Below are 26,264 nucleotides of genomic sequence, written 5' to 3' on the forward strand. Positions count from 1 at the left end.
CTCCAGAGGCCTGCCAGCTGAGTTTGTCTGCGCCTCCGTTTCTTTGTCTGTAGAATGGCAAGAGCGAATGGTCTCTTGGCAAGTCCTCAGTTCCAAAATTTCCACTCCTTATTTTCCCACGGGGCAGGGTAGCTCTGGTTCAGGAGATATAATATAGCCATCTTCCAGACATAATTACACCTTTGAATGTATAGTATATTACAAGCACTTTTTTTTTTTTTTTTTTTTTGAGGAGGAGGAGGAGGAGGAAGCTAGGAAGGTCCCTAGAATTCTACCCAGGGCTGAGGAGCAGGGAGAGGACCCAGGTGCCCATATACCATCTGGGGACCCTACACCCTAAGCGCCTGCCTAGAGGTTACAGTGTGTTTAGTTTTTTGAAACCTCCATTCATCCAGGCAATTCCAGCAATGCTGACTGGCCACAGCCCCACCCCGGGATCGAGGGGAGCGGGGAGCAGATGCTTCTGGGAGGCCGTTTATAGCTCCCTGGCTCGGTCCTGACGGGACCTTTTATAAGTTCGCTACCAGGAAGCTGAGTCACCAAGCGGGTCGGCGCATGGCCGAGGTGGCAGTGAAGCCAGCAGCACAGATGAGGTTAGCCCACAGGCCTGGGCATTGTGGGGTCGTGTTGGTGGGAGTGGAGGGGCGAGGGGAAGCTTGCAGCAGCCTCTTCCCCATGGTGACAGGGATGCTACTGCTCCTCATCGCCATGAGAACCCTCCTGTTTTATCCACTTCATTTCTTCCCCTCGCTTCCTTCTCCTCCATTCGTGAATTCATGGCAGGCGGGCAGGACCAGGCAGATAGCACACAGCTCGAAGGACCAGAATGACCCCGCTGTGCCATGGCGCTTGGCGTGGGCACTCATCCCCAGGTACTCGGCAGGCTGCCAGTGACGCCAGCCTTCCCAGGGCCTCTGTCTGTCCCACCTGCCACTGCCTGCACCCCAGGGAGCCCCTTTCCTCCTGTGCTTCACTTGCCCGGTCCCCCCAGCTCGCAGGTCTCCACTCCAGAGTCACCTCCTGGACCCAAATCTAACCTGTCTGGGTCCCCTCCTGCCTTTGCTGTCATAGCACCTTCACCTTCCACGTTGCTTCAGACGCAAGTGTTTATGTATTTGTATGATTTCCGGCGTACTCTTCCCGCCCCTGCTGGTCTAGAGACACTCCGTGAAGGCAAGGACCCTGTGCCTGCTCTGCTCCTCTGACATGTACGCAGCAGGGAGAACGTTCTGGCAGCACGGCCCTGTTGTACCAACTTGAGGCCGCTGCCGCCCGGCCATTCACGCGTGTTCCTGGCACTGGTCTCCTCTTCCTTCTGGAGACCCTGCCTCAGACGACTGCGCATTAAACCGCAGATCCGAGCTCTGGTTTCCAGGGCGAGGGTTAGGGTTAGGGTTAGGGTCGTTAGGGTTTGAGTCAGCACGAAATCTCACCCAGGATTGAGGGTTCCTGCCCTTCCCTCTGGCATCCAGTAAAACGTAGAAATGACTCCCCACAAAGCTCATGAGATAATTTGTACCTGCAAATATCTGTGCGGGCACCTGGATTCCAGAGGCTGAAAGGTAAGTCTCCGAGATGCTTCCTTTCGAGTCTTCCCCCTGCCCTCCCTCAAGACCCTGAGAACATCAGGCCTGATGTTTCCGGTATTTTTTAAAAAAAATATATATTTTATTGATTTTTTTAGAGAGAGAGAGATAGAGAGCTAGAAACATTGATGAGAGAAACATCGACCAGCTGCCTTCTGCACAGCCCCCACCGGGGATGCGCCCTCAATCAATATACATGCCCTTGACCAGAATCGAACCTGGGACCTTTCAGTCCGCAGACCTATGCTCTATCTACTGAGCCAAACCGGTTTTGGCTGTTTCTAGTATTTTCTCATCTTTCCTGTTATTGTCTGGTATGCAAGGTGTGTGAGGAAAGTGGGAGAATGTCCCCTCCAGCTGGGACCTGGCCCCGCCTACCTGTGAATTGTCCAGCGTTATGGAGCGAAGTGAGGAGTGGTGATGTGGGAAGGCTGGCTTCGGTAATGTTTGGAAAATTTACCCTGGACACCTCCTTAGACCCCCGTGCTCCCTGACTCTGGAGCTGGCTCTGAGCGGGGTTTTGTCCTTGGGGGGTAGACCCAGAACACGGGGAGGCGCATCCAGCTTTGGAACACAGATCCGCATCGGATCGGTAGCTGTTTGGAGAAGGGACTCGAGGTGCCTGCTTTGTGTTTGCCTGTGGGTGGACTTCAGTGCATGTCTGGGTCCTTGGCAATGGGAGGGGCGCCTGTGTTCGCCAAAGCACAGGGCGGGGGCCTCTGAGACCACGCATGGGGGGGGGGGGTAGCTGTCCTTCCTTTGTGTCTGTCTCTCAGACTTCAATGGGAGACAGGCCTGCAGACGCATCACCTGGCATAATTATAAGTAGAGGAATGAGCAATAGAAGGCTGGCGACAGGGCTGCTTTGAAAACTCTCTCTTCCCTGTGGCTCATAGGCTAATAAGGGGCATGCTTCAGAAGGTGCGGCTCCAGTGAAGGGCGTGGAAGCCAGTCTTGCAGAAGCTAAGCTGCAGGACCACACTTGACTTGGGAAGCAGCGGCGCGTAGGGCTTCTGAGGTGCCCAGTTCCCGGGCCTGTCTGGGGCGGATTCCAGGGCGCTGTCGTCCGTCCCGAGCAGCCAGCTCCTTGGATCGGGCAGCAAAGTGGTACCTTGGAGCGGAAGTCTCTCCATTTGGCTGGTTTTCGGCAGCCAGCTCCCGGCCTGAGCAGCCGGAGTCCTGGTTGTGGGACAATGCCTTTTGGGATGGTACAGGCCAGCGTGTTTCCTGGGGCCAGGGGTCAGTGTGTGGGAAAGGGCGAGGACCCAGAGTGCCTCTTCAGCGTTTCTGCTTTCCGTTAGCTTTGCCTTCCGACCGAGAGCCCCTGGGCTGACCTCCCAGGTGCTTCCTTCCGAGGAAGGCTCCGGAGCCAGGAACGCTCTGCGTCCGGGGATCACCCTGCACACTGGGGGCGCCTGGCTGCCTTCGCCAAAACAGACAAACAGAAGCTGAGGAGATAAAGGAAACCCGAGGGGGTTATTTGATTGGGGCGGGACTTCAGACTATGAAATGCGTCTGGAATAAGCTGTTGATTAGATTTAGGATTAAAAAATCATGATGAGCCCTGATCGGTATTGGCTCAGTGGGTAGAGCATCGGCCTGCGGACTGAAAGGTCCCAGGTTCGATTCCAGTTCAGGGCATGTACCTTGGTTGCGGGCACATCCCCAGTGGGGGGTGTTCAGGAGGCAGCTGATCGATGTTTCTAACTCTCTATCCCTCTCCCTTCCCCCCTGTAAAAAATCAATAAAATATATATTTAAAAAATCATGATGAAATACACTGTCTTCGCCTTTTCTAAGTATACATAGAGCAGTTGTGTTAAGTACATGTATGTTGTCGTGCATCTGCTCTCCAGAACTTTTTTATCTTCTCAAACTGAAACTCTGTGCCCCTTAAACAATAATTCCCTACCACCCCCCGCCCCCCAGTCCCTGGCAACCATCATTCTAACTTGCTATGCATTGGACTGTTCTATGTGCCTCATGTAAGTGGGATCATACAATCCTTGGCTTTGGGGATAATGTCTGCCTTTCTGCACAGTGTTCTCAAGGCTTATCGTCTTGTAGCATGTGTCAGAATTTCCCTCCTTTTTGAAGCTGAATAATAGTCCATTCTACATATATACCACATTTTATCCACTCACCCATGGAGGAACACACTTAGATTGCATTCACCTTTTTTTTTTTTTTTTTAAGATTTATTTATTTATTTATTTATTTATTTATTTATTTATTTTTACAGAGAGGAAAGGAGACGGATAGAGAGCTAGAAACATCGATGAGAGAGAAACATCAATCAGCTGCCTCCTGCATGCCCCCTACTGGGGATGTGCCTGCAACCAAGGCACGTGCCCTTGACCGGAATCAAACCTGGGACCTTTCAGTCCGCAGGCTGACACTATCCACTGTGCCAAATCGGTTTCAGCGGTTCCAATTTCTGCAGGAATTCTCATATATATATATATATATATATATATATATATATACATATACATATATGTTTTAAAATGGATATGTAGTTATGTAGGCTTACCTCCCCCCAAATAAAGCACATCCACAAACTTTTTCAGAGGATTCTTTTCCGGTTTCATAGGTTGAGAATGCTAGAGGTCAGAAAGGACCTTCTTGGAGACAGTCTGTTAACTCCATTTATTTATTCAGCACATATTTACCGTTGCCGGAGTTGGATAAACAAAACGGAAGAAGCCCCTGCCCTCTGGGGCTGACCTGCTGGTGGGAATCGGCTTGCTCCAGGTTCCATAGGGATTGGAGGCAGAGCTGACGGGAGTTTGGGGGGAGGTAGACTCTGAGAACAGGGCTCTCCGTCTGTCATGCTCACATGACAGGTGCATGTTTGGAGGATCATCCTGTTGGGAAAGGGATTCATTCACGCTTGGTGGGAACATATGTGGTTTGCGGTGCCCCAGGGGCCTGCAGGGGTGACTGGGGCGAGGGAAGGGAGCAGGATCCACAGAGGGCTGCCGTGCCTGGTCCTGGAGCTCAGCTTGGCCCCGCCTGGCTGTTTTCTGTGGTGTAGAGGCCAGTGAGTCCTTGAACAGCGGGGAGGGCCTTCTGCACGGCGGTGACCTTGTGGGAATGGGTGCCAGTCGGCAGTGTTGGGGAACCTTGATATTTAAGGTCCAGGCCGCAGCCTCAGACTTAGCACCAGTTCAAGGCCCTCAGAGCTGCCCTTGGCGCGGAGCAGTCAGACCAGGTGAGCAGCTTCTGTGGCCCTGTCATCTTGGACGCTTTGTGCCTGGGTAAACTTGACACTGGTGATTCCCCTGCCTCTCTAGCTCTCTAAGTTACCTGGTTACATAACCAGGATTAGCATGAGCACCGGGTCCTTTCATATGGAAATGGCGAGGGAAGAAAGGTGCCCCTGGGAGTGGGACGGAGTTCCTTCGAAAGTCCCTCTCTTTTCTGGGCCTCAGTTTCTCTTCGGTCAAAAGGGGGCAGGCAGACAGTGATGAGGTCGTCAGTCTGCGTGCAATGATTGCTGGTGGGTTTGCTCCCAACCAGGGCCGATTCTCAGGGAAGGAGAGTTTTATGAAGGAATTAGAGGAAGTGTGACATCGTCCTAGGAATTCATTGTTTGTTAAAAAAAACAAAATAAAACAAAACAAAAAAACCTTGAAGGAAAGCAACAGCAGCTGTATGCCAGCCCTCAGGCCAAGGGCCTTTCACTCATTATGGCCTTTAATCCTTGCTGAGACTTGAGGAGATGGCGCAGTTATGAGTTAACAGAGAAGAAAACAGGAAGATTGAATGACCTGGTGAGGTGACAGGGGGGAGGAGGAAGCAGCAGAGCTGGGATGGAGCTGAAGGCGAGGCCCCAGGGCCGGTTCTCTGTCCCTCTGAAGACTGGAGGCCTCCTGGCCTCTGTGGCCCAACCCCGTTCTGGTCAGAGGGAACGGGGTTCGGGGTTCGGTCTTGTTCCTGTCCCTTGTGATGTTGTAGGAACTGTGGCCTGAGGTCCCAAACAGCGCCCTGTGGCTGTAGCTTCCTTCTGGAGCCCTGGGGTCTGTTGTGCGGGGCATGGCCTGCCCTCTTCTGTATCCTAGTGACTCAGATCGATCCTGTCAGGAGACCCTTTGTGTCGAATGGCCACGTGTCAGCAGGCAGGGGAAGGCCCCCACACGTTCTAGGCAACATCAGGCTATGTTCGTGCTGGTTCTGAAGACTTCAAAGCCATTCGAATCACATAGGTGGTGGTTTAGGGGCCATACTCAGTCCTTCTAGAAAGAATCACAATGACGACGAGCATGTATTGAGCACCCACTGTACTGGACTAGGCCAGTGGTTGGCAAACTCATTAGTCAACAGAGCCAAATATCAACAGTGCAACGATTGAAATTTCTTTTGGGAGCCACATGTTTAAACGTAAACGTCTTCTAACCCCACTTCTTCAAAACAGACTCGCCCAGGCCGTGGTATTTTGTGGAAGAGCCACACTCAAGGGGCCAAACAGCCTCAGGTGGCTTGCGAGCCGCCGTTTCGGACCACGGTCCTAGGTGATGGATGTGCTTAAGTTTTCTCATTCATCCATCGCAGTTGGCGTGTGAGAGGGGAGTTCTTACAGGTGAAGGAGTGAAAGTTCAGAGTTCAGTTACTTCCCCAAGTGAATCCAGTTAAAAAATATAATAGGATTTTTATTGGGAGGCGGTGGAGGACAGGGGCCATGTTTGGGTCCTCAGGTCCTAAGCAGGCCTCTGGCATGGACTGGAAACTCAGTGTGTAGTTGCTGAGTGAATGGACGGGCTGCAGAGCCCAGGGACTGTGTCAGCATTGGAGGGATGGGTGGTTGAATGCGGTTTCTTCCGAGATTCCGTGATGGGGATTTTCAGAAAAATATGGTTGATGGTCTGGTGGGCTGAGTCTGGAAGATGGCGTGCTCCAGGATCCTGGCTCTGTGATCAGCACAGTTGGGGTGAAGGGGCTAGGAGGGTAGCAGAACCCTGAAATCAAACCAAAGCCTGTAGGGAGCCCTACCATGCAAGACAGATGGTGGCAGAGCTGCTGGGCTGAAGTAGGGAGCAGGGGCCGGAGATGCCGTGCAGAGTCTTGGAATATTCCTGGATTCTGTTCTGCATGTGGTAGGTCTTCTGGTGCGCGGTGCTGCATATGCTTCTAGGGCACTTCTGGGTGGCTTCTTGTGTTAAAAGTTTGCTTTTCTCTGCGGCGTTATGATGCTTTAGCGAGTTCACCTATATGCCAGGAAAATAAACTGTTTTGAGAATGAGTTGTTTCTCCAGTTCTGCCTCTGGCATCTCGTGCTTGCTTGTAGGTGAGGTGTTCACAAGCCAATGGTATGGACAAGGTGGTCGAGTCAGGGAGGCCCCGGGAGGCCAGGTGGCTAGCAGTGAGTTAAAGCAGCCGGGCTGTTGAAATCCTCGGTCTTGGCCTTTGAATCCCGATGGAGGGCCAGGCTTTCATCGATGGGCAGAAGGTCTCAGTCTGGGTGGGCCAGTGGTTCAAGCACCTTGGAAGGAGAGAGAAGAGAGAATGGGTTTGTGTTAGAACCAGCCAGTTCCGTTTGGGACCAAGCGCCAGGCCCACGACCAGGATTGGGAACCCGGGGAGCGGAGCGTGCTCCGTGGGGCTGCGCTTGTGACTGCCTGTGAGCGCACCTGCTGCAGAGCGGACATAGACCCCATCGGGAGCTGCATCCACTGCACCAGCGAGGAGTGGGGACTGACACAGCCAGGCCTGCTCCCTCTTCTACCGGGAGGTGGGGTATACGCGCCGTGGCATCTTAGAGGACGTTGGAGTTCACCGGTGAGCCCTTCCAGTCCACCCTGCGGTGAGAGGTGGTTGCCTTGTGGTTAAGGGCATGGCCCCTGGAGCCGGCCGCCTGGCTTCCAGTTCTGTCTGCATCTGTGACCTGGGAGGCAAGGAGCTCAGGGCCTCTGTGCTTCAGTTTCCTAGTTTGTCAATGGGGATTGTTGGCTGCTAACACGGCTGTTTTGTGTGTTTAAAAAATATATATTTTTTATTGATGTTTTACAGGCTGGAAGGGAGAGAGATAGAGAGCTAGAAACATCAATGAGAAACATCGACCAGCTGCCTCCTGCACGCCCCCTACTGGGGATGTGCCCGCAACCAATTTACATGCCCTTGACCGGAATCGAACCTGGGACCCCAGCCCCTGTCAGTCAGCAGACCAATGCTCTAGCCACAGAGCCAAACCAGTTTCGGCACGGCTGTTGTAATTATAACTGTTTTGTGAACAGAGGCATTGGGGCTCCGAGAAGCAAATGGGTTTGCCTCGGACCACGCCGCTTTGAGTTGCCAGGTGTGGGGCTCGAACCTGGGGCCCCAGCCCCTGCTCGTCTTGCTGGAAGCCAGGCAAGGTGGGTAGGCTTGCTGGCCGCTGGTTCCGGCCTCCCCTCCGGCCCAGTCCCTCCGCATGTCCTCTGGGCTCCCGGGGAGGTCACCCATCCCACCCAGGAAACACGAGCCCGTTGCCGGGGACCTTGGGTGCTTGGCCGCCTGTAGAGCAGAAATAATTTAATCCTTTGGGCGGGCCGCAACCGCAGTGTGTCCTGGGAGCACTGGGCCTGAGCCAGGCACAGCGTCTTTCATCCCTCCCTCCTCCTGCTGTAGAATGTTCTAGAGACGCGGAGGAGGAACCAGGTTTGGCTCCTCGGATAAAGGGATGCGGGAAAGGTTTGCCCATAGGCAGGGCGGTGAGCTGCTGGTGTCCCCGGGTGGGGATGCAGCCTGCAGTGGCCTGTGCCGTTACCGTGGCCGGGCAGGAGCCGCGGCTGTGGAGAGAGAGAGTGGGCAGCCTGAGCGGAGGCTTCTGCTGCAGAGGCGGCTGCCCGCTCCCCGGGGCAGGGAGCCCTCCGGTCTTGCCTCCTGTGCAGCTCTCCGTGGCTCCCAGGGTCCTTTGCAACACGTAACCGTGGGAAACACGTGGCTATAAAGTAAATTCCAGACGCCCTAGCCAGTTATGCAGGGCCTCCCATGGCCCAGCCCCAACCTGCCTTTCTTCCAGCAAATACGTATCGATCGCCTAATGCTCAGCCACCCGCCTGTGTCCGGGGCTCCCTGTCCGTCCGCACCGCACCTCTGCACCCCCTGCACATCCCTCCTTCAACCCTTTCCTGTTTCCCACGCCCCCCGGCACCTTCACAGCCCCCCTCAGCCCGAGTTGTTCTCTTCCCTTGTCTGGGCTCTAAAGGAACACATACACGTAGTCCAAAAAGCCAAGGGTATTTGATGGCAGCTCCGTTCCACCTCTGTTGACGGGTCTTCCCTCAGTGTAGGTGCAGCTCAAGTGGCCCCTCTGCTGCCCCCTCCTGGGCTGGCGGGGATGGGGTCTGACTCCTCCCACGGTGGCCTGGTCCCAGGGGGAGTGGTGTTTGGTGCTGGGCTGGGCTTCTTTCCTGGGGGATTTTAAGGAACTTGGTTTTGGTTGTCTTGATGGAATTTGTGTTTGGGTTTTTTGGTTTTTTTTCCTACTTTTTAAAAAATATATATTTTATTGATTTTTAAAAAATATATATATTTTATTGATTTTTTTACATAGAGGAAGGGAGAGGGATAGAAAGCTAGAAACATTGATGAGAGAGAAACATCGATCAGCTGCCTCTTGCACACTCCCCACTGGGGATGTGCCCACAACCAAGGTACATGCCCTTGACCGGAATCAAACCTGGGACCTTTCAGTCCACAGGCCGATGCTCTATCCATTGAGCCAAACCAGTTTCGGCTATTTTATTGATTTTTTTTTTTTTTTTTTTTTTTTTTACAGAGAGGCAGGGAGAGGGATAGAGAGTTAGAAACAACTATCAGCTGCCTCCTGCACACCTCCTGTTGGGGATGTGCCCGCAACCAAGGTACATGCCCTTGTCTGGAATCAAACCTGGGACCTTTCAGTCCGCAGGCCGATGCTCTATCCACTGAGCCAAACCGGGTAGGGCGAATTTGTGTGTTGTTTTTTTTTTTTTTTTACCAAATTTGTGATGAAGACTCTCCACTTTGTCATTTTGCTCCTCGAGGCAGCACTGCCCTGATGCCTGCCCCTAGTGAGCCCTGACGGTTTCGGGATTGTGCGTGGAGTGTGTTCATGACGGTGTTCCCCCTGGCAGTGCAGGCCCGCACCTCGAGGGAGGCAGGGGACCGAACGTCGGAGTGGCCGGTCTGCTCAGAGGGCGGATGTGACTTCTGATGCTGGGCCCCGTGGGACACACGTGAAGAGGCTGCACAGCCTCGCTGGCTTGTTCTCACGTGTTGTGCCGCTGCCTCCCACTGTCGTCCGGACATCGGACACTGAGGGGTGTCTGGGCTTCCCAGAGGAGACAGGAAACTTGGTGCTGATGTGATTTAGCTGCCCACTGTCATCCTTTCTCTGTTCCAGTCTCCTGCCCAGTTTTCTCCGGAGCGGGCCCGTTGCTTGCTCTAAACCAGAGGTTCCCAAACTTGTTTGTGCCGTAGACCCCTTGCCATGTTTTTCGGTTTTGGGCAGACCCCCTACTTACCTGATATTGATTTTTTTATAAATTTCTAACTGTAGTGAAGTTTAGTGTTAAAATTTAATAAAAAATAATGTACCTACTTTTCTCCGGCATTCTCAAACAAAATAACACTGATTCACTATAATTTGTATGATAAACTACCAGTTTATATTTTTTAAAATATTTTCTCAGCACTTTCCTATTCAAGATTCAGGAAACGAATGAACGTATTTTTTTCACATTCATATTTATAGAGTGACGAATTGAACAAGTCGGTGCAAGTTCGCGAAGCTTTGAGACAAAAATTGGCAAGAATGTTTACTGCGCGTATGCTTGTAACAAGATGATACTGGTATATCATTATGTGCAGGTTTTTATCCTACAACTTACACAATTTTATAAACATATATAATAAATTTTTTACTTCATAGGTACTTTTATAAATAATTTATATGTTTTTATATTATAAGATAATATGATGTAAGTAAATAGGTACTATCAGTGTATGTTGAGATCCACTATCGTGGACCCCCATTTTCATTTCATGGACCCCCAAATTTTTTTTTCGCTGACGTAGACCCCTTGCAGGTTGTCATAGACCCCTGGGGGTCGATATAGACCACTTTGGGAATCACTGCTCTAAATCATGGTTCTCCACAGGGGCTTTCGGAAGGGCTAGGCCTGGAACTCCCGTGCACACCTGCTACCTGCTTCCAAACTCTAACCACCACACCCCTCCCCCTTTTAATGGAGCGGGGAGGAGAGGCAAGGACTGCTTTCGATGAGTAATTCTTTTCTCTCGCTGATTCCTGAACTTCAAGAGGATCAAGTTTTCCTCTTGATTAAAGGAAAGAAAGAGGCAAAGTGTGTTTTCTTTGCACACGTTTTTGCCGGTTTGGGAGACGTAAGGAGATGTGATTGGAAATTTGAGCTGGTGAGTACGCTTTGATGAGCCTCCGGTGCCGTGAGGGCCTGGCTCCCTGCGAGGGCGCCTGCACGAGCGTGTGTGTGTGTGTGTGTGTGTGTGTGTGTGTGTGGATGGTGCGCCGATGCCTCATTTTGGATGGCTTCTGCATGTGTTTCCGAAGAGCTGGGCGTGAAATCTCTCTGGCAGATTTGAGCTCGGAGCGAGTGCTGAGAGTTTTACTGTGCCTGGTTCTCCCCGGTGTGGTGTGTGGGCCTCCGAGGATTCTGGGACGCGAGACAAGGCTTCCCAAGCCCTCAGGGAGGCCTGTGGCTTTATTCCGGAAGGCGGTCCTCTTCCCACAAATCACTGTGCCCCAGATGCCTCTTCCTCCCCGCTTAGCTGTGATCCATGGGCGGCATCTCAGCCAGCGAGGCCTGCGTGGGAATGCGCTCTCGGGCCCAGCACTCTCTGTCCTTGGTGGTGGTGGGTGGGCGCTGGGGTGCCATCAGTAGACTGCAGAGCAGCGAGCACCCCGAGCTGTGGTGAATGGGCCACCGGGGAGCTGCCAGCCACGGGGTTATGGGTGAGGCCTGTGACCGTGGGAAGGAGGCTGGGGGTTGGGCCTGCTGTTGGCTTAGACATTTTACTGTGGTTCAGCTTAGTGACAGTGCTCCTTGGGGATGGTGGGCAGATGGGGTAGGCGTCAACTTAGCCATTGGATTTCTCCTTCTGAAGCAGACACTGGGTGGCAGATGCTACCGTTAGTTGGCGCTTCTCTAGCACTTTCTAGCTTCCTGCACCTGCATTCCTCTCTCTGGGAGAAAGCCTGGGACAGAAATCCTGGCTGGCTTCCGGAGGGCAGCCCTGGCCCCTGGGTGGGAGCCGGGAGCCCCGACCCCTGCCCGTCTCCCCATTCACCTCCCCAGAGTGAGATCTCAGCAGGTGCTTTGGGATGGATCAGTGGGCAGGTGCTGTATTATCTTCTCCTGGCCCTTTAAGGGCCCCGTGTACTCGCGGCATGGGGAGTTTCTTATGTTATTACTTCTTTATTTTGAGAGGTTGAGGAAGGAGGGGTGGGAATCCCCCGCTGTGTCCAGGGGAGGAGTGGACAGTGGCCGGGTGAGGCTGCAGGGGCTGGGGCGGTCGGGCCTATTCTCGGCCGGGATGCTCAGAGAGGTGAGGTCTCCCTGCCAGGCTCAGCTCCTTCCTTCGCTTTTGTTTGCTGGTCCTGGCCCGAGTCCCAGATGATTCCAGACCCCAGATCCGGGCCTCTGTGTCCGTATGCTCCTGGTCGGGGGCTTTCCCGCTCGGGTCCCAGTGTCCCATCGGAACAGGCAGGCGCTGAGCTAGATGTGCTCTGTGCCCAGGGCCCTCGCAGCTCCCGTCATCTGATCCTGCCAGCTCGCCTGGGACAGCAGCGTATTTTCCACTCTCCCTGTTCCCCCACTTGTGGCCCGCCTTCCCCCCCACTCCCGCCCTCCGTCAGCAAGACTACGGGCCAGCAAGGCCGGCTGGTCCTGTTCTGTCTTCTTGGGGGAGTTACTGAGCGAGGGGCCCGACCAGCCCTCACTCCCTTCGGGCCAGGCCAGTGCCGGTCCAGAGTTTGTGTCATTGACGTGGCACCTCCTGTAGCATCGCCAGAGGGGCTTGCTCAGGCCACACAGTGAGTGGCGGAACCAGGCCGGAGTCCCCGGTTTCCTGGTTTCTGGGCAAAGGCACGTTTCTCCACCTGCCCCTTTCGGGCAGGCAGCAGGCATGCAGTGTGCGGAGCAGCATGACAGCACGCAGCAGGGGGCAGGCATGCAGTGTGCCGAGTACTGTGATAACCTGCAGCAGAGGGCTCTCCTCTATGTCCACTGCCCTTCCCGGGCCCTGTCCCCCGGCTGCCCCGCTGCCCACGCTGCAAGGGCCTCCGGGGTCCTCTGCCACCTGCAGCTGGTGGCGCACTTCCTGCTTCCAGGCCCGTTGGCCACAGCCTGTGTTGTCCAGTGCGCTCTGCAGGGCAGAACTGGTTCTTCCGAGAGCCAGGGCTTCCATCGCCACAGATAGGCGTGGAAGGAGTGCCTTGTGGAACCAGTTTCAGCGGCGGCTCTCCTGCAGGACGTCCAGGGCCTCTAACCCGGTGGTGCGCATCCCGCGTTTGTCAGGAGGGAGACCGAGTTTGTCAGGAGGGAGAATGAAAGTGCAGAGTGGGAGTCTCTGCGGAGGAAACGGAGAGCCATGGAGCAAGGCCTGAGCAGGAACTGAAACGCAGGCCCGGAAAGGCGGATTGTGAAATTCTCCGGCTCCGTTGCTTCTGGTGTGTCATCGTGTTGTTGTTTTTGAAGCTCTGCCCTCCCTCCGTGCATCCTACTTCATTCATTTTAGTTTTTCCTTTGCTCACCTCCTCCCTGAGTTTTTGAAAAACGGTGGTAAAATGCACATAGTAGCACAGGAGCCGTCGTAACCATTTTGAAGTGTGCAGGTCAGTGGCCCTACGTATACATTCACAGGGCTGGGCTGCCATCGCCACCATCCATCGGTAGAGCTCTACAAGTTGCAAAACCAAAAATGTTTCCTTTAAATAAAAAAAAAAAGTTATTGATTGATTTTAAGAGAGAGAGAGACAGAGAGAGAGAGAGAGAAAGAGAGAGCGAGCGCAAGAAGTATTGATTGGTCGTTTCACTTACTTATACATTATTGGTTGATTCTTGTATGTGCCCCAATCAGGGATCAAAGTCACAACCTTGGTGTATTGGGATGATATGATGCTTTAACAAACTCATTAGTCAACAGAACCAAATATCAACAGTACAACGATTGAAATTTCTTTTGAGAGCCATTTTTTTTTTTTTAAACTTAAACTTCTTCTAATGCCACTTCTTCAAAATAGACTTGCCCAGGCCGTGGTATTTTGTGGAAGAGCCACACTCAAGGGGCCAAAGAGCCGCAGGTGGCTCGCGAGCCGCAGTTTGCTGACCATGGCTCTAAACAACTGAGACAGCTGTGCCCCCTTGAAACACTAACTGCCCTCACCTCCTCCCCTTCATCCCTGGTAACCACCGTCCTCCTCTTTGTCCGGATGGATTTGACTATGGGTACCTCCTGAGTGGGATCATACAGCATTTGCGTGTTGTTGCTGGCTTATTTCACGTAGCATCAGGCCCTCCCAGCTCACCCATGTTTAGCAGGTGTCAGACGGGCCTTCCTTTCCCAGGCTGAGTAATAGTCATTGGTACGCATGGACCACATGTTGCTGATCCATTTGTCCATCCATTGACGAGCACTTGGGTTGTCTCTAAGCCACTGTAACTTTTTCTTCGTCGCTGGTGCACAGGTGTGTTCTTTTCCTGGTCTCTGGTCTCAGTTGGTGTGTTTTACTGGCCGAGTCATTATCAGGAGAAAGAGAAACTGAACGGATGACTTCCTTTCTGTCTCCGCCTCTTCTGCCTCACTGCTTCCCTGGCCACCCCCAGCCTCTCTCAGCCTCGCCGCTGATAGGCACCATGATTGTCATGGTCCACCTGGTCTCTGAGCTCCGTTTGGGCACCTGAGCAGTCTGTGCCATTCCCCGTTTTCACACACGTTCCTTGTTTCCCATTGACTGGCTTTTCCTCTCCGTGTCCTGGTGCCCGACCAGCGTGGGTGCTCCCTGCTGGTGGGTTGAAGAAATAAAGGTGCTGTAGGCTCTGCCCTCAGACCTGGCCACCATGGCTGTGATGGGCCCAGAGGGGCCTTGCCTGGGTCTCTCTCTGCTCTAGGCATGTGTCATTCCATGTGCCCCCCCCCTCCTCCGGAGGATGGAGAGGTCCACGGAGTGTGCTGAGACGCCCAGGTTTTCGCCTCTTTCCCATAGGGGCATGGCACGTTTCTGTTCAATAATATTTACTCCTCCCACTGCCTCGCCCCTCCTTTTACAAAGGGGCGGTGAGAAATGAATTGGGAATTTCCTCTGTAAGTTGATTTGAGCAGCTTTGTAAGGGAGAGAGAGTTCTTCACATCCCTGAAGGCGGAGTGGGGGGGGGGGGGCTGGGGTAGGAGAGGTTCGGGCATTGTTGATGCCCATCCACAGCAGGTGTTTCCCAGAGCTGGAATTCAGATAGATGGCGTTGGCTTGGCTGGCTCTGGAGCCTTGGCACAATGTGCTCCACCGCTTTCTGCCTCCTTTCTCTCCACACTGCCCTCCCCATGCACCCCCGCCACTTCCTCCTCCTCCTCACATAACCAGAGGTGACACTCTCATTCACAGGCCAGATGGAGGTCATTGCTAGAAAGTGCTAGGTCTGGGAGCGGTCTTTATTTAGTGGTTCTCTAAAAGAACCACTCTTTCCGTCTCTTTCATTCTCTGAAAGAGACTGGCAGGTCCAGAATCTGCAGGGCAGGTTGGCCGGAGACCCAGGGGAGAGTTGATGTTGCAGCTCAAGTCCAAGGACTGTCTGGCGGCAGAATTCTTTCTTCCTTGCGGGGAGGGGAGGGGGCATCAGTATTTTTCTCTTCAGGCCTTCGATGGATTAGATGAGGCCCACCCACGCTCTGGAGTTTTTCTCCAAGTCTACTGATTTTCATGTTAAGCTCATCTAAAAAGTACCTTCACAGCCACACCTCGCCTAGTGTTTGACCATATCTGGTGCCAGTGCGGTGACATGGCCTCACCAGGTTGTGGGATAAGATTAACCATCGCGTCCACTGGGGGGCCTGGGAAGGCACTAACAGAGATGGGAGAGCCGGGTCTCTGCCTCAAGGAGTCCAGACTGCATGTTAAAGACATAGGAACAACTCCGCTTATATTTACGTGCTATCTTATAAGGATGTCATGTAAAAGGATGAAATGTGAGAAGAGATGAGGGGGGTTCTAGGTGCTTTCACCATAAGCATTTTCGCCTTAAGGCCATTTCACTGTCAAAGATAAAAATGACACCATCCAGAACTGAAATATCATTGCTGTCATGTACACATAAGGAACTGTTTGACATTGAAATTGGGACTCAAAAGACCTGTTGGCCCAGAAAGAAACTCACTACAGACTGATTCATTTGCCTCTCAGCATAACCATTATGGCTTGTCTCATTTTCGGTTCTTGTAAGTGTATTGCTAGTAACACATGATCTCACTCATCTAGGGGAAATAATGAACATCATAAACTGATGAACAAAAACAGACCCGGAGACAGGGAAGCATCGATAAGATTGTCAACCCTCAGAGGGAAGGTAGGGGAGGGCAGGGGTTAGGGGGAGAGATCAACCAAAGGACTTGCATGCATGCATGCATATCAGCCTAACCAGTGGTCACGGACAACAGGGGGGTGGGGGAGGGGTTTGGGATGGGAATGGGGGAATGAGGACAAATATGTGATACCTTAATCAATAAAGAAATAAAAAAGAATGACTAGTTGGTAGTTTGGCTTACAATTTGGCAGGCATCATGTGTTTAACCTAGATGTGAGTTTGATTTCATTTCTCCACGGACCAAGTTCTCACAGTTACCCCCCTTTGTGTATTACATGTAATCTCAGCCCTTGTAATGGTCTGTATGGTGACGAGTAGTCGTGGTGGCCTTAAAGTAGTGGATGATGACAAGTATGTAGAAAGCAGATTACAAAACAGCCTGGGAAGCCAGATTTCATCCTGTTATAGAAAAGGATCACGCATCAGTGTACAAATCCTTTGGGAGCCACACTCAGCCCTCACACCCATCAGCACCAACAGTTATTCAAGCTCTGCAAATACCAGGGAGGTGGCTGCTGATTCACAGCAGTCTTCGAGGGCATCACCGGTTCTTTAGCTGGAAACAGACCTCTCTTAACGAAGGAAGAAATTGTGGCGGAAAGAGGAAAAGTGTGATGCTCTACGAGGAGACGAATCAACAAGCAAATGAACTTGGAAGACGTGGAAGACGGTTATTTTCATTTTGTGCAATAAAGTCCTTTTAATTTTTCATGTTTCATTGTGTCCCTTTTTATGCCCCTCTTTAATCTTTTATTATTTTTTGCAGCAAAATTGCCTTGTGGCCAATTAGCTGTGCTGTAAAAATGATTGTGGCAAAGATGTTTACAGCAAAATGTGTGTGGCAAAAAGGCCAGGCGGGCTCTGGAATCCAGGGAGATTTCGTGGTAGGGATTGGACAGGAGCTTTCAGAACAGGGAGGTCTCAGATAAGTGAAGACACAGAAGACTAGAACTGGAGTGGGAACAATAGGGTGATAATAATAATGGTACTTAGTTTCTTTAAAAACATGTTTTTATTGATTTTAGATAGAGGGGAAGAGAGAGAAGGAAAACATCGATTGGCTGCCTCCTATACGCCCCTCCTGGGGATCGAGCCCACAACCCAGGCATGTGCTCTGACCAGGAATCGAACCAGTGACCTTTCGGTGCCTGGGAGAATGCCCAACCGAACCACGCCTGCCAGGGCAATACCCAGTTCTCATGTGCCACTAGGTCTCTGAGTTTATTGAGGATTTTCACATGCATTGTTTCACGTGATGGTCATGAAAACCCTGTTTTGTTTTTAACTTATCATTGCAGTTGGCATTCAATATGATATCAGTTTCAGGTATACAGGGTAGTGATTAGGTAGTGATTATATAATTTATGAATTGATCCCCCTAATAACTTTAGTACCCACTTCACACCTTATGTAGTTATTACAATATTATTATTATTATTATTATTATTTAAAGCATATATTTTTATTGATTTCAGAACGAGGGGAGGAAAGGAAGAGAGGTATAGAAACATCAATGTTGAGAGAGAAAAGTTATTGATCAGTTGCTTCCTGCATGACCCCTACTGGGGATTGAGCCCACAACTGGGCATGTGCCTGACCAGGAATCAAATCGTTCATAGATTGACACTCAACCACTGAGCCACGCCGGCTGGGCTGTCATTACAGTATTATTGACTCTGTTTCCTATGCTGTACTTTATATGACTGTTTTAAAAATAATATTTTTAAATTTATTTTAGAGAGGGAGGAAGGGAGGGGCAGAGAGAGAAACATTGATGAGAGAGAAACATCAATTGACTCCCTATTGGGGATCGAGCTGGGAGCAACCCTGGCATGTGCCCTGATGGGGAATTGATCCAGCGACCTCTCCGTGCATGGGATGACAGGATGATGCTCAGCCAACTGAGCCACACCGGCCAGGGCTTTTTTTTTTTTTTTTTTTTTTTTTTTTAATAAAGTATTCTCAAGGCCCAGAGAGGTTAAGGGACACATCAAAGGTCACACAGCTTGCCAGTGGCAGGCCTTCCTACTCTAAATCCTGTGTCTCATCCTTACCACCATGGCTGGGTATAATGGAATCCATGTGAATGTGCGTGTGTCTGGGAGGGAGGAGAGACGAGCAGTGAGCAATCCAGGAAGGCGAGAACCATGCTTTCTTCATCAAGGAATCCTGTGACACGATGAAAATGGACTGTTTTCTCTCCCTCTCTCCGGGTCCCTCTTTACCGCCTCACTAACGCCCCTCTCTTCTTGTCTTGTTGCCCTCCCACAGACACGGATGCAGAGTTTGAATCCAGACCCCAAAGCCCAGTACACAAGCATCTACGGAGCCCTCAAGAAAATCGTCCGGACTGAAGGCTTCTGGAGGCCCTTGCGGGGGATCAACGTGATGGTCATGGGCGCGGGGCCGGCCCACGCCATGTACTTTGCCTGCTATGAGAAAATGAAAAGGACTTTAAATGCCGTTTTCCACCACCACGGAAACAGCCACATAGCCAATGGTATTTGAAAGCGTTTGTCTGCAGTTAGAAAGTTCTGTCCTCAACAGACCCTTCCCCCAGCAGCCTGATGCCTCGTCTCCGCCACGCTTGCTTATGAATAAAGAACTCTAGCGCCGCGTGTGTGTGCGCACACACCCCCAGACACATGCACATGCACACACACATGCTTTTTCCCCGTTCCCCTTCTTCGCTCTCTGAAGGCCGGGGAGATTGGTGACAGAGGTGTTTCCGTTTTCATTGTATGGGTTTTTCACTTTTCCTTTTGTTTTTGTGTCTTTTTTTTTCCATGTTTTTTTTTACACATTCAAAAGCCATTAATGATCAGATCTAGGAAAACCACCCTGAATAGACACAAAACTTTTGAATGCTGGATTCCAAAAAAAAAAAAAAAAAAAAAAAAGTTGTCTGGACAGCTTCTTTGAGACTATTTAAAAAAACTGGTTCAACAGGTCTCTACAACGTCAAGATGTAACTAAGCTTTAAAAGGTCAAGAAGTTTTATGGCTGACAAAGGATTTGCTCCAGCTGCAGACGGCCTTCCCGCCTTAAGCTCCTGGGGGTTTGGGAACGTCACCCCCAATCTCTTCTGTTTGTTTGCATTGCATCTCTCTGCGATCCAGGGCTGCAGTGGTTCTGTTGTTCGGGAGCTGGGTGGGAGGGAAACTCTTACCTAGATGTGCCTTCCTGAGCCCACTGGGTTGGGGGGGCGGGGGGGGGTTTGCTTGTCCTGTGGGGTTTGGCTTTTTTGGTTTCTGTGGGTGTGGAACGGGGCTGTGGATGGCAGTGTGCGGTGCTCTCATTTTCACAAAATGGATTGTTCAACAATGGAGAGGTAGAGGTGACCAGCGACAGTTTCTTTTTTCCCTTCTCTTTTCTGTGCAGAACCCAAAAGTGTCCTTCCCGCCAGCCGAATTGGTAGTAATAGCTCCGTCTGGCTGGTGTGTAGACATCTGTTTTGCTTTTCATTTTTTAAAAATATATTTTATTGATTTTTTACAGAGAGGAAGAGAGAGAGATAGTTAGAAACATCGATGAGAGAGAATCATCGGTCAGCTGCCTCCTGCACACCTCCTACTGGGGATGTGCCCAACCAAGGTACATGCCCTTGACCGGAATCGAACCCGGGACCTTTCAGTCTGCAGGCCGACGCTCTATCCACTGAGCCAAACCAGTTTCGGCTGTTTTGCTTTTTAAAAACCTGGCATGAATTGCATTTATTGAGATGGTCACTGAGAGCCTCCTCTGAGGCCATCCCTGAGTTCGAGGCTCTCCTTTTGCTGAAACTGCCTTACGTAATGAATGGTTTAGCTCCTTGGTCACTGGACCCCTTGACTGCACTGTTTGGTGCCTGGTTGATGCCAAGTTATGCCAAATGGTGCCCAGTGTAGGCCAGGATCTGCCAGCTGTGCCCGCTTCCCTGTGGTGTGTGCTCTGGTTGACTGCCCTTTGACCTTTCTGGGGAGCCATCAGTGTGTGTGGAGGGAGGGGGTGGATGGATATATATACTGCTGGAGCCTTATCCTGGGGTCCCTGGTTCCTTTCACCTTCCAGAAGTCATCTTAATTACCGGGCATGCGAGCCACAGGGGGAAGAGACCCAAATCCCAAAGGGAAACCCCGGGCCTGAGCCAGGATGCTGAAACTCCTGGTGTTTGAAGCCAGGTGGTTGGCCCTAGACAAGTCATGTCTTGGCAAATTAGCCCTGAACAGCTACCAGGTGCAGGTCTTCCTGGCCTCTTCCCATGCCTTAGTAGTGCCTAGATCAGTGGTTGGCAAACCGCGGCTTGCGAGCCACATGCGGCTCTCTGGCCCCTTGAGTGTGGCTCTTCCACAAAATACCACGACCTGGGCGAGTCTACTATGTTGAAGAAGTGGCGTTAGAAGAAGTTTAAGTTTAAAAAATGTGGCTCTCCAAAGAAATGTCAACTGTTGTACTGTTGATATTTGGCTCTGTGGATTAATGAGTTTGCCGACCACTGGCCTAGGTCTTACCAAGACATTTTCTTAAAGATTTCTTTCCCGGTGTTTTCTCCCTCTCAGCCGTGTGCACGGTGTCACTGCCTCTGATTGCCTCCGTGTAAGTGCAGAGCGAGTTCATGGGGTAGACCCAGGCGAGGGACACGCTAGCATTAAGACCTAGACTGGGAAAAGCCACACGGTGTGTTTTCTGGGTACCATCCAGCGTTAGCAGGTCTAACCTTTGCCCAGGGTTGACTGCCAGAGAGAAAATGAGGTTTCCCCAAGACGAAAACGTGGGTACCTGGGCCTCTTCCCGTCCCCATTGTCCTCTGGTATGTCCATGATTGCTTCAGGGTTTAGGAGTCGGCGCGCACCTGGGTGGAGTTGGCAGTGGATTTGCTGCTTAGGAAGCTGTGCCCAGGGTTCCGTCTGACTGTAGGTCCCGGAACTTTCTCCGAGCGCCCGGTCCCAGAGGGTAATTTTCTGGAGTTTGTTTTGCAGGCATAGCTGGGAGTATGGCCACCCTGCTCCACGATGCAGTGATGAACCCGGCAGAAGGTAATGTTCCCGGCCCAGGGGGCGGCAGGGGGAGGTCAGAGGGCAGGAACGGCGGTGGCGGGGGTGGGGGACGGAAGGTCTGGCAAGAGAACTCCTGGTCCGCAGGCAGAATAAGCAACAGACTTTTTTTTTTTTTTTTTAAACCACATTTTATTAAAGGGCTCAAGAAGGGGCACTAGTATTTGAGCTTCTGGTATTCCTGTTCTCTTAAGCAGAGTTATTCAGGGTGTGATCTGGGGACTAGTAGCCACCAGCATCTCCTGGGAGCATATTAGAAAGGCACATTTAAAAAAATTTTTTTTAAAATATATTTTATTGATTTCTTTTTTACAGAGAGGAAGGGAGAGAGAGAGCTAGAAACGTCGATGAGAGAGAAACATCGACCAGCTGCCTCCTGCACACCCCCTACCGGGGATGTGCCCGCAACCAATGTACATGCCCTTGACCGGAATCGAACCTGGGACCTTTCAGTCCGCAAACCGACGCTCTACCACTGAGCCAAACCGGTTTCGGCAGAAAGGCACATTTTTAGATCCCACCCGGGTCTACTCAATCAGAACCTGGGTTGGGGGTGGGCAGAGATGGGGCAGGGAATGTGTTTTCACACGCCCTCCTGGTGAATCTTTTGCACTAGTCTGAAATCGTGGTACACACACACATATACACACACACCTCTGGCCCTTGTCAACCTTTCTCAGCCTTAGACACATTTGGGGGGGACACACATGTCAAAGACAGTTCATGGAGGCTTATGTTCAATTTGCTTTTTTTTTTTTAAATGTGTGTTTGTTTTTTTTTAATTTCAGAAAGGAAGGGAAAGGAAGAGAGAGAGAGAGAAACATCAATGATGAGAAGGAATCATTGATTGGCTGCCCTTCTGGGACTGAGCCCACAACCCAGGCATGTGCCCATGATGGGAATCGAACCCAGGACCCTTGAGTCCACAGGCCGATGCGCTATACACGGAGCCAAACCAGCTAGGGCTCAATTTGCTTTTTGTAAAAGGAAGTTGAAATCATCATGGAACATTTCAAACATGAGTAGAGATGAGCATATTCTGAATCCCCGTCGGCATTGCTCTATTCCTAAGCGAACATCTGGCCGTTTTGTTTAGCTGTCTCCTCCCACGTTACCTGTGGGTTTGGGGAGCACTGAGGAACAGCTCCCGGCGGTGCAGACTCCCCCCCGGGGCTTTTCCTGTGTCCCAGTGGCTCGCCCACTGTCTGAGCCCGAGGAGCTGGTGCTGGGCCTGCTCCTGCCGGGTTAGGCTCTGTGAGAGGAGGGCCCCCCTCCACCTCTCCCCCAGAAAACGACCCCTTTCCAGAGGGAGACTTAGAGGCAAAACTGTCCACATTTTAGATCTTGGCTGACAAGTTTGTTTCCTAAGGTTAAAATGTCTTATTTGTAATCAGCTGCCTCCCAGGCCCCAGCACACGGGGGACTTGTTCTGTCCGTCAGGGACGTGACGGGCCCGACTGGGAGGCGGGTTTCTCTGTGTGCGAGTTTAAGGCGATTCATAAGGGGGCCTGGCCAGTGACCAGTTAGCGCATACCCACCAGGTGAGAACTGTGTTTGCTTCTCAAAGGAGCAGAAATCCAGTGTCCACCCCCACCTCTTCTTGACATCGTGTTGACTGACAGACTTCATTCCTTTAAAAAAAAAAAAAAAAATACTGTGTGTTCACTTGGGCAGTGGGTGGGGATGGCTCCAACTCCCACGAGGGACCACTGTGGCCCTCATCTGCCTCGTGGCCCCTGACCCACCGTTACTTTTGTATGAACAAAGCAGGGGTCTTCCCTGGAGTTTGTCAGTGAAGTGGGCTGGCATAATTTTAGCGTCTCCCCAGAGCACTGTGACACAGAAGCTAATGACACAGACAGATAGGCAGACAGACCAGGAAAGGAAAGAGGGGACACGTGTCCAGGAGGGGAGGACAGGAGGGACAGGGGCAGGATTCAGATTTGGGGTGGGAGCGGGGCCAGCCTGGAGCTGGCCCTCTGTGGTCTCCGGCTGGGGCTGCGTGTGCGTGCTCTGACCCGTTGCCAGCGTGTCTAAACTTGCTTGTTTTTCTTTATGGCCTGGCTTCCCATTGCACTCTGACCCGGGGTGGGGCCAAACCAACCCACTGCCCCCTGCCTGCGGTTCCACCGTGCCCTGTGGTTCCACCGTGCCCTGCTGTTCCACCGTGCCCACCTGCAGTTGTGAAACAGCGCATGCAGATGTACAACTCGCCGCACCTGTCGGCCCTCGGCTGCATCCGCTCAGTCTGGAGGACCGAGGGCCCGCGGGCCTTCTACCGGAGCTACACCACGCAGCTGACCATGAACGTTCCCTTCCAGTCCATCCACTTCATCACCTACGAGTTCCTGCAGGAGCAGCTCAACCCCCACCGGGGCTACAACCCACAGTCCCACATCGTCTCCGGCGGGCTGGCCGGGGCCCTGGCCGCGGCCGCCACCACCCCCCTGGACGTCTGCAAGACCCTCCTCAACACTCAGGAGAACATGGCCCTCAACCTGGCCAACGTCAGCGGCCGGCTCACGGGCATGGCCAACGCCTTCCGGACGGTGTACCGGCTCAACGGCCTGCCCGGCTACTTCAAGGGCATGCAGGCCCGCGTCATCTACCAGATGCCCTCCACTGCCATCTCCTGGTCGGTCTACGAGTTCTTCAAGTACTTCCTCACCAAGCACAAGCTGGAGAGTCGGGCTCCCTACTAAAGCAGCGGGCTGTGGGCCGTGACTCCAGAATCTTGTATTTCTAAAAGGGTTTTCCCTGCCTGCTCCCCTTCCCGCGCCCTCCCAGCGGGATTGTTTTTGCAGGGAGTTCTCAGGGGTGGCCTTCCGTTCCCCCGACTGACGCCTTGGAGAGAGGAGAGGATGGGACAGCCGCCTAGCAGAGGCTGCCCACCTACCAGAGGCCTATCGAGGTGGTAGGAGGGGGTGCGGGGGGAAGGCTTTGGAAGGAGAGCAAGAAGTGGCTTTCGCTGTCCTCCCCTAAGAGGGGTGTAGCTCTCCCGCCTCCCCGTGGCAGGCCCCGCCCGCCTGCCCCCCCTGGGGTCATAGGTCACGCAGAGGGGGAGAAAGTGTGCATGGCTGAGAACCATGAGAGCGAAAAGAGCACATTATGTATATAAAAGTTCTAGGACACAGTATCAAATGGATGGATAATGTTTTATTCTTTATTTTTCTACGTAGAGGTTTTGGATTTGTGTGTGTGTGTGTGTGTGTGTGTGTGTGTGTGCCTGTGTGTGTACGGATAAGTGTGACAGCTAGGGATGCAAAGCTGATTTTAAAAAAAGAGAGGGCTGAAGTCTTCCATTGGGTTAGGGCTATGGTCGGCAAACTGTGGCTCGAGAGCCACCTGCGGCTCTTTGGCCCTTGAGTTTTTAGCAAAGGCCAGCTTAGGAGGACCTTAATTAAGTTAATAACAATGTACCTACCTATGTAGTTTAAGTTTAAAAAAATTGGTCTCTCAAAAGTAATTTCAGTCGTTGCACTGTTGATATTTGGCTCTGTTGACTAATGAGTTTGCCGACCACTGGGTCAGGGGAAAAGGCACCAAAGTAATAAATTGCTAAATGTGGCCTAAAGTTGCGTTGAGCCCCCAAATGGGAGTTTCACTTGAATGTAAAATAATAAATATGTTTATATTTTTGAATTTCTCTTTTTATGGAGTTTGGGGGGAAGGTACATTGGAAAAAAAAAACCACACCAACAAACACTATGGATCTCACAGCTACTTTTTTTTTCTTCTTTCATTCATTCAGTTACCTTCATGTGCCTTTAGCCTTTGTCTTTCCTTAAAATTCTGGGACCAGAGACCTGGGCCTGAGACATTCTCTTCTGCTGTGGGCACACACATACATGCTGGGTCACCCGGAAGGACATGGCCCCAGCAGGATTGGAATGACGAGGCTCACGCCTGCGAGACCATCTCCTTCCCGGGGACAGAACATGCTCGGGAAAATGGAAGCCCGTGAAATGCCAGCGTCTGGCTACTGGCTGGCATCAGTCCTGCCATTTCCTAGGACTTCTTTCCACATCCAACTTCTTACCCAGGCGCCTCAGGAGTTCCTGTTTGTGTGTGCTTTGGCTAAATCTCCTGACCTGTTTCCCTGGGCAGGGTTAGGGATTTGAAAACACATAGCAAGTACATGGTATTTGCCTCTCCCCGCAGTGACAGGCGGCAGGCCCTCCAGCCGGGCCCAGACCTCATGCACAGATCAGGGTGCCTCTGGAGCCTCGCTCAGCCCCCATTGGTCCTCATCAGTGGAGAACATGGGCCTAACGCCCTGGTTCTCTGAGATGGTGAGTCTGAGCCAGGCTATCACGGAGAGAGGGCTGGCTTGTTCCTCTGGCCACAGCTTTCCATTGGCTGCCAGACTTTCAAGGGATGACCTAATGGCCTCCTTTCAGAGCCCGGCTTTTTTTTTTTCTTTCTTTTTTCTTAAAGGAGCAGAGCACAGTGTGCTTCATTCCTGCAGGCCTGGTCCAGCCTTGGCCCTTGGCCCTTGGCCCTTGGCCTCAGGCAGTCAGTGCTGAGCTGTGCACTGAGGCTCAGACCTGGCTCCTATAACTTCCTGGGAAGAAGCCAAGTGGCACTGGGACAGTTTTCATCTTGGGATCCTGCTTGTGTGGGGAGTCTCAGATGACTGTGCCTGTGAGCTGGGCCATCCCCCTGGGTGAAGGTCAGCTGCTGGCCTGTCCCAGCTCATGGGTTCACCCCCCGGGGACACCACTTCCCGCCAGCATCTGCCCCCACTGGCGTGCAAAAGCCCTTGGAGACCATGTTGCTATGGCAAGTGTTTACGACTCTAAACACGTCCTGTGTTTGGGTTGAATTCTGTGAATGGAAAAAACATCGAATTCTGAAATAATTACCCAACCACCCCTTTGGTCCACTTAGACTCGCCACCTTGTTGCACCATGTTGCTTACTTCTTGCAGGCTTTGGTGTTTGCTGTTATTCAGAGAAGAGGCTGCTGGCTTCTCTGGGGAAACCCTCTAGAGTGGGCGAGGCCAGAAGCAGAAGGAGGGGGTGGCGTGCAGAGCTCTGGGCTCAGGTGGGGGGTCTGAGCCCCACGGTGCA

General features: G+C 52.0%; 1 protein-coding gene across 3 annotated transcripts in view; it reads left to right on the plus strand.

Annotated features, from left to right (window-relative positions):
- Positions 1 to 24,834, plus strand: part of SLC25A37 (solute carrier family 25 member 37) — a 42,054-nt gene extending 17,220 nt beyond the window's left edge. Inside the window, exons 2-4 of one of the 3 annotated variants that reach the window (XM_084884461.1) lie at positions 18,431 to 18,659; positions 21,118 to 21,174; positions 23,374 to 24,834. In XM_084884461.1, the coding sequence (XP_084740587.1) occupies positions 18,431 to 18,659; positions 21,118 to 21,174; positions 23,374 to 23,894 (807 nt within the window). In that variant the 3' untranslated portion in view covers positions 23,895 to 24,834. The other 2 variants (XM_084884462.1, XM_084884463.1) reach the window with 2 other exon arrangements.
- Positions 24,835 to 26,264: the final 1,430 nt, after the last annotated feature.

The sequence above is a fragment of the Pipistrellus hanaki genome (genome assembly GCF_964339955.1).
Source record: "Pipistrellus hanaki genome assembly, chromosome: 5".
NCBI lineage: Eukaryota > Metazoa > Chordata > Mammalia > Chiroptera > Vespertilionidae > Pipistrellus > Pipistrellus hanaki.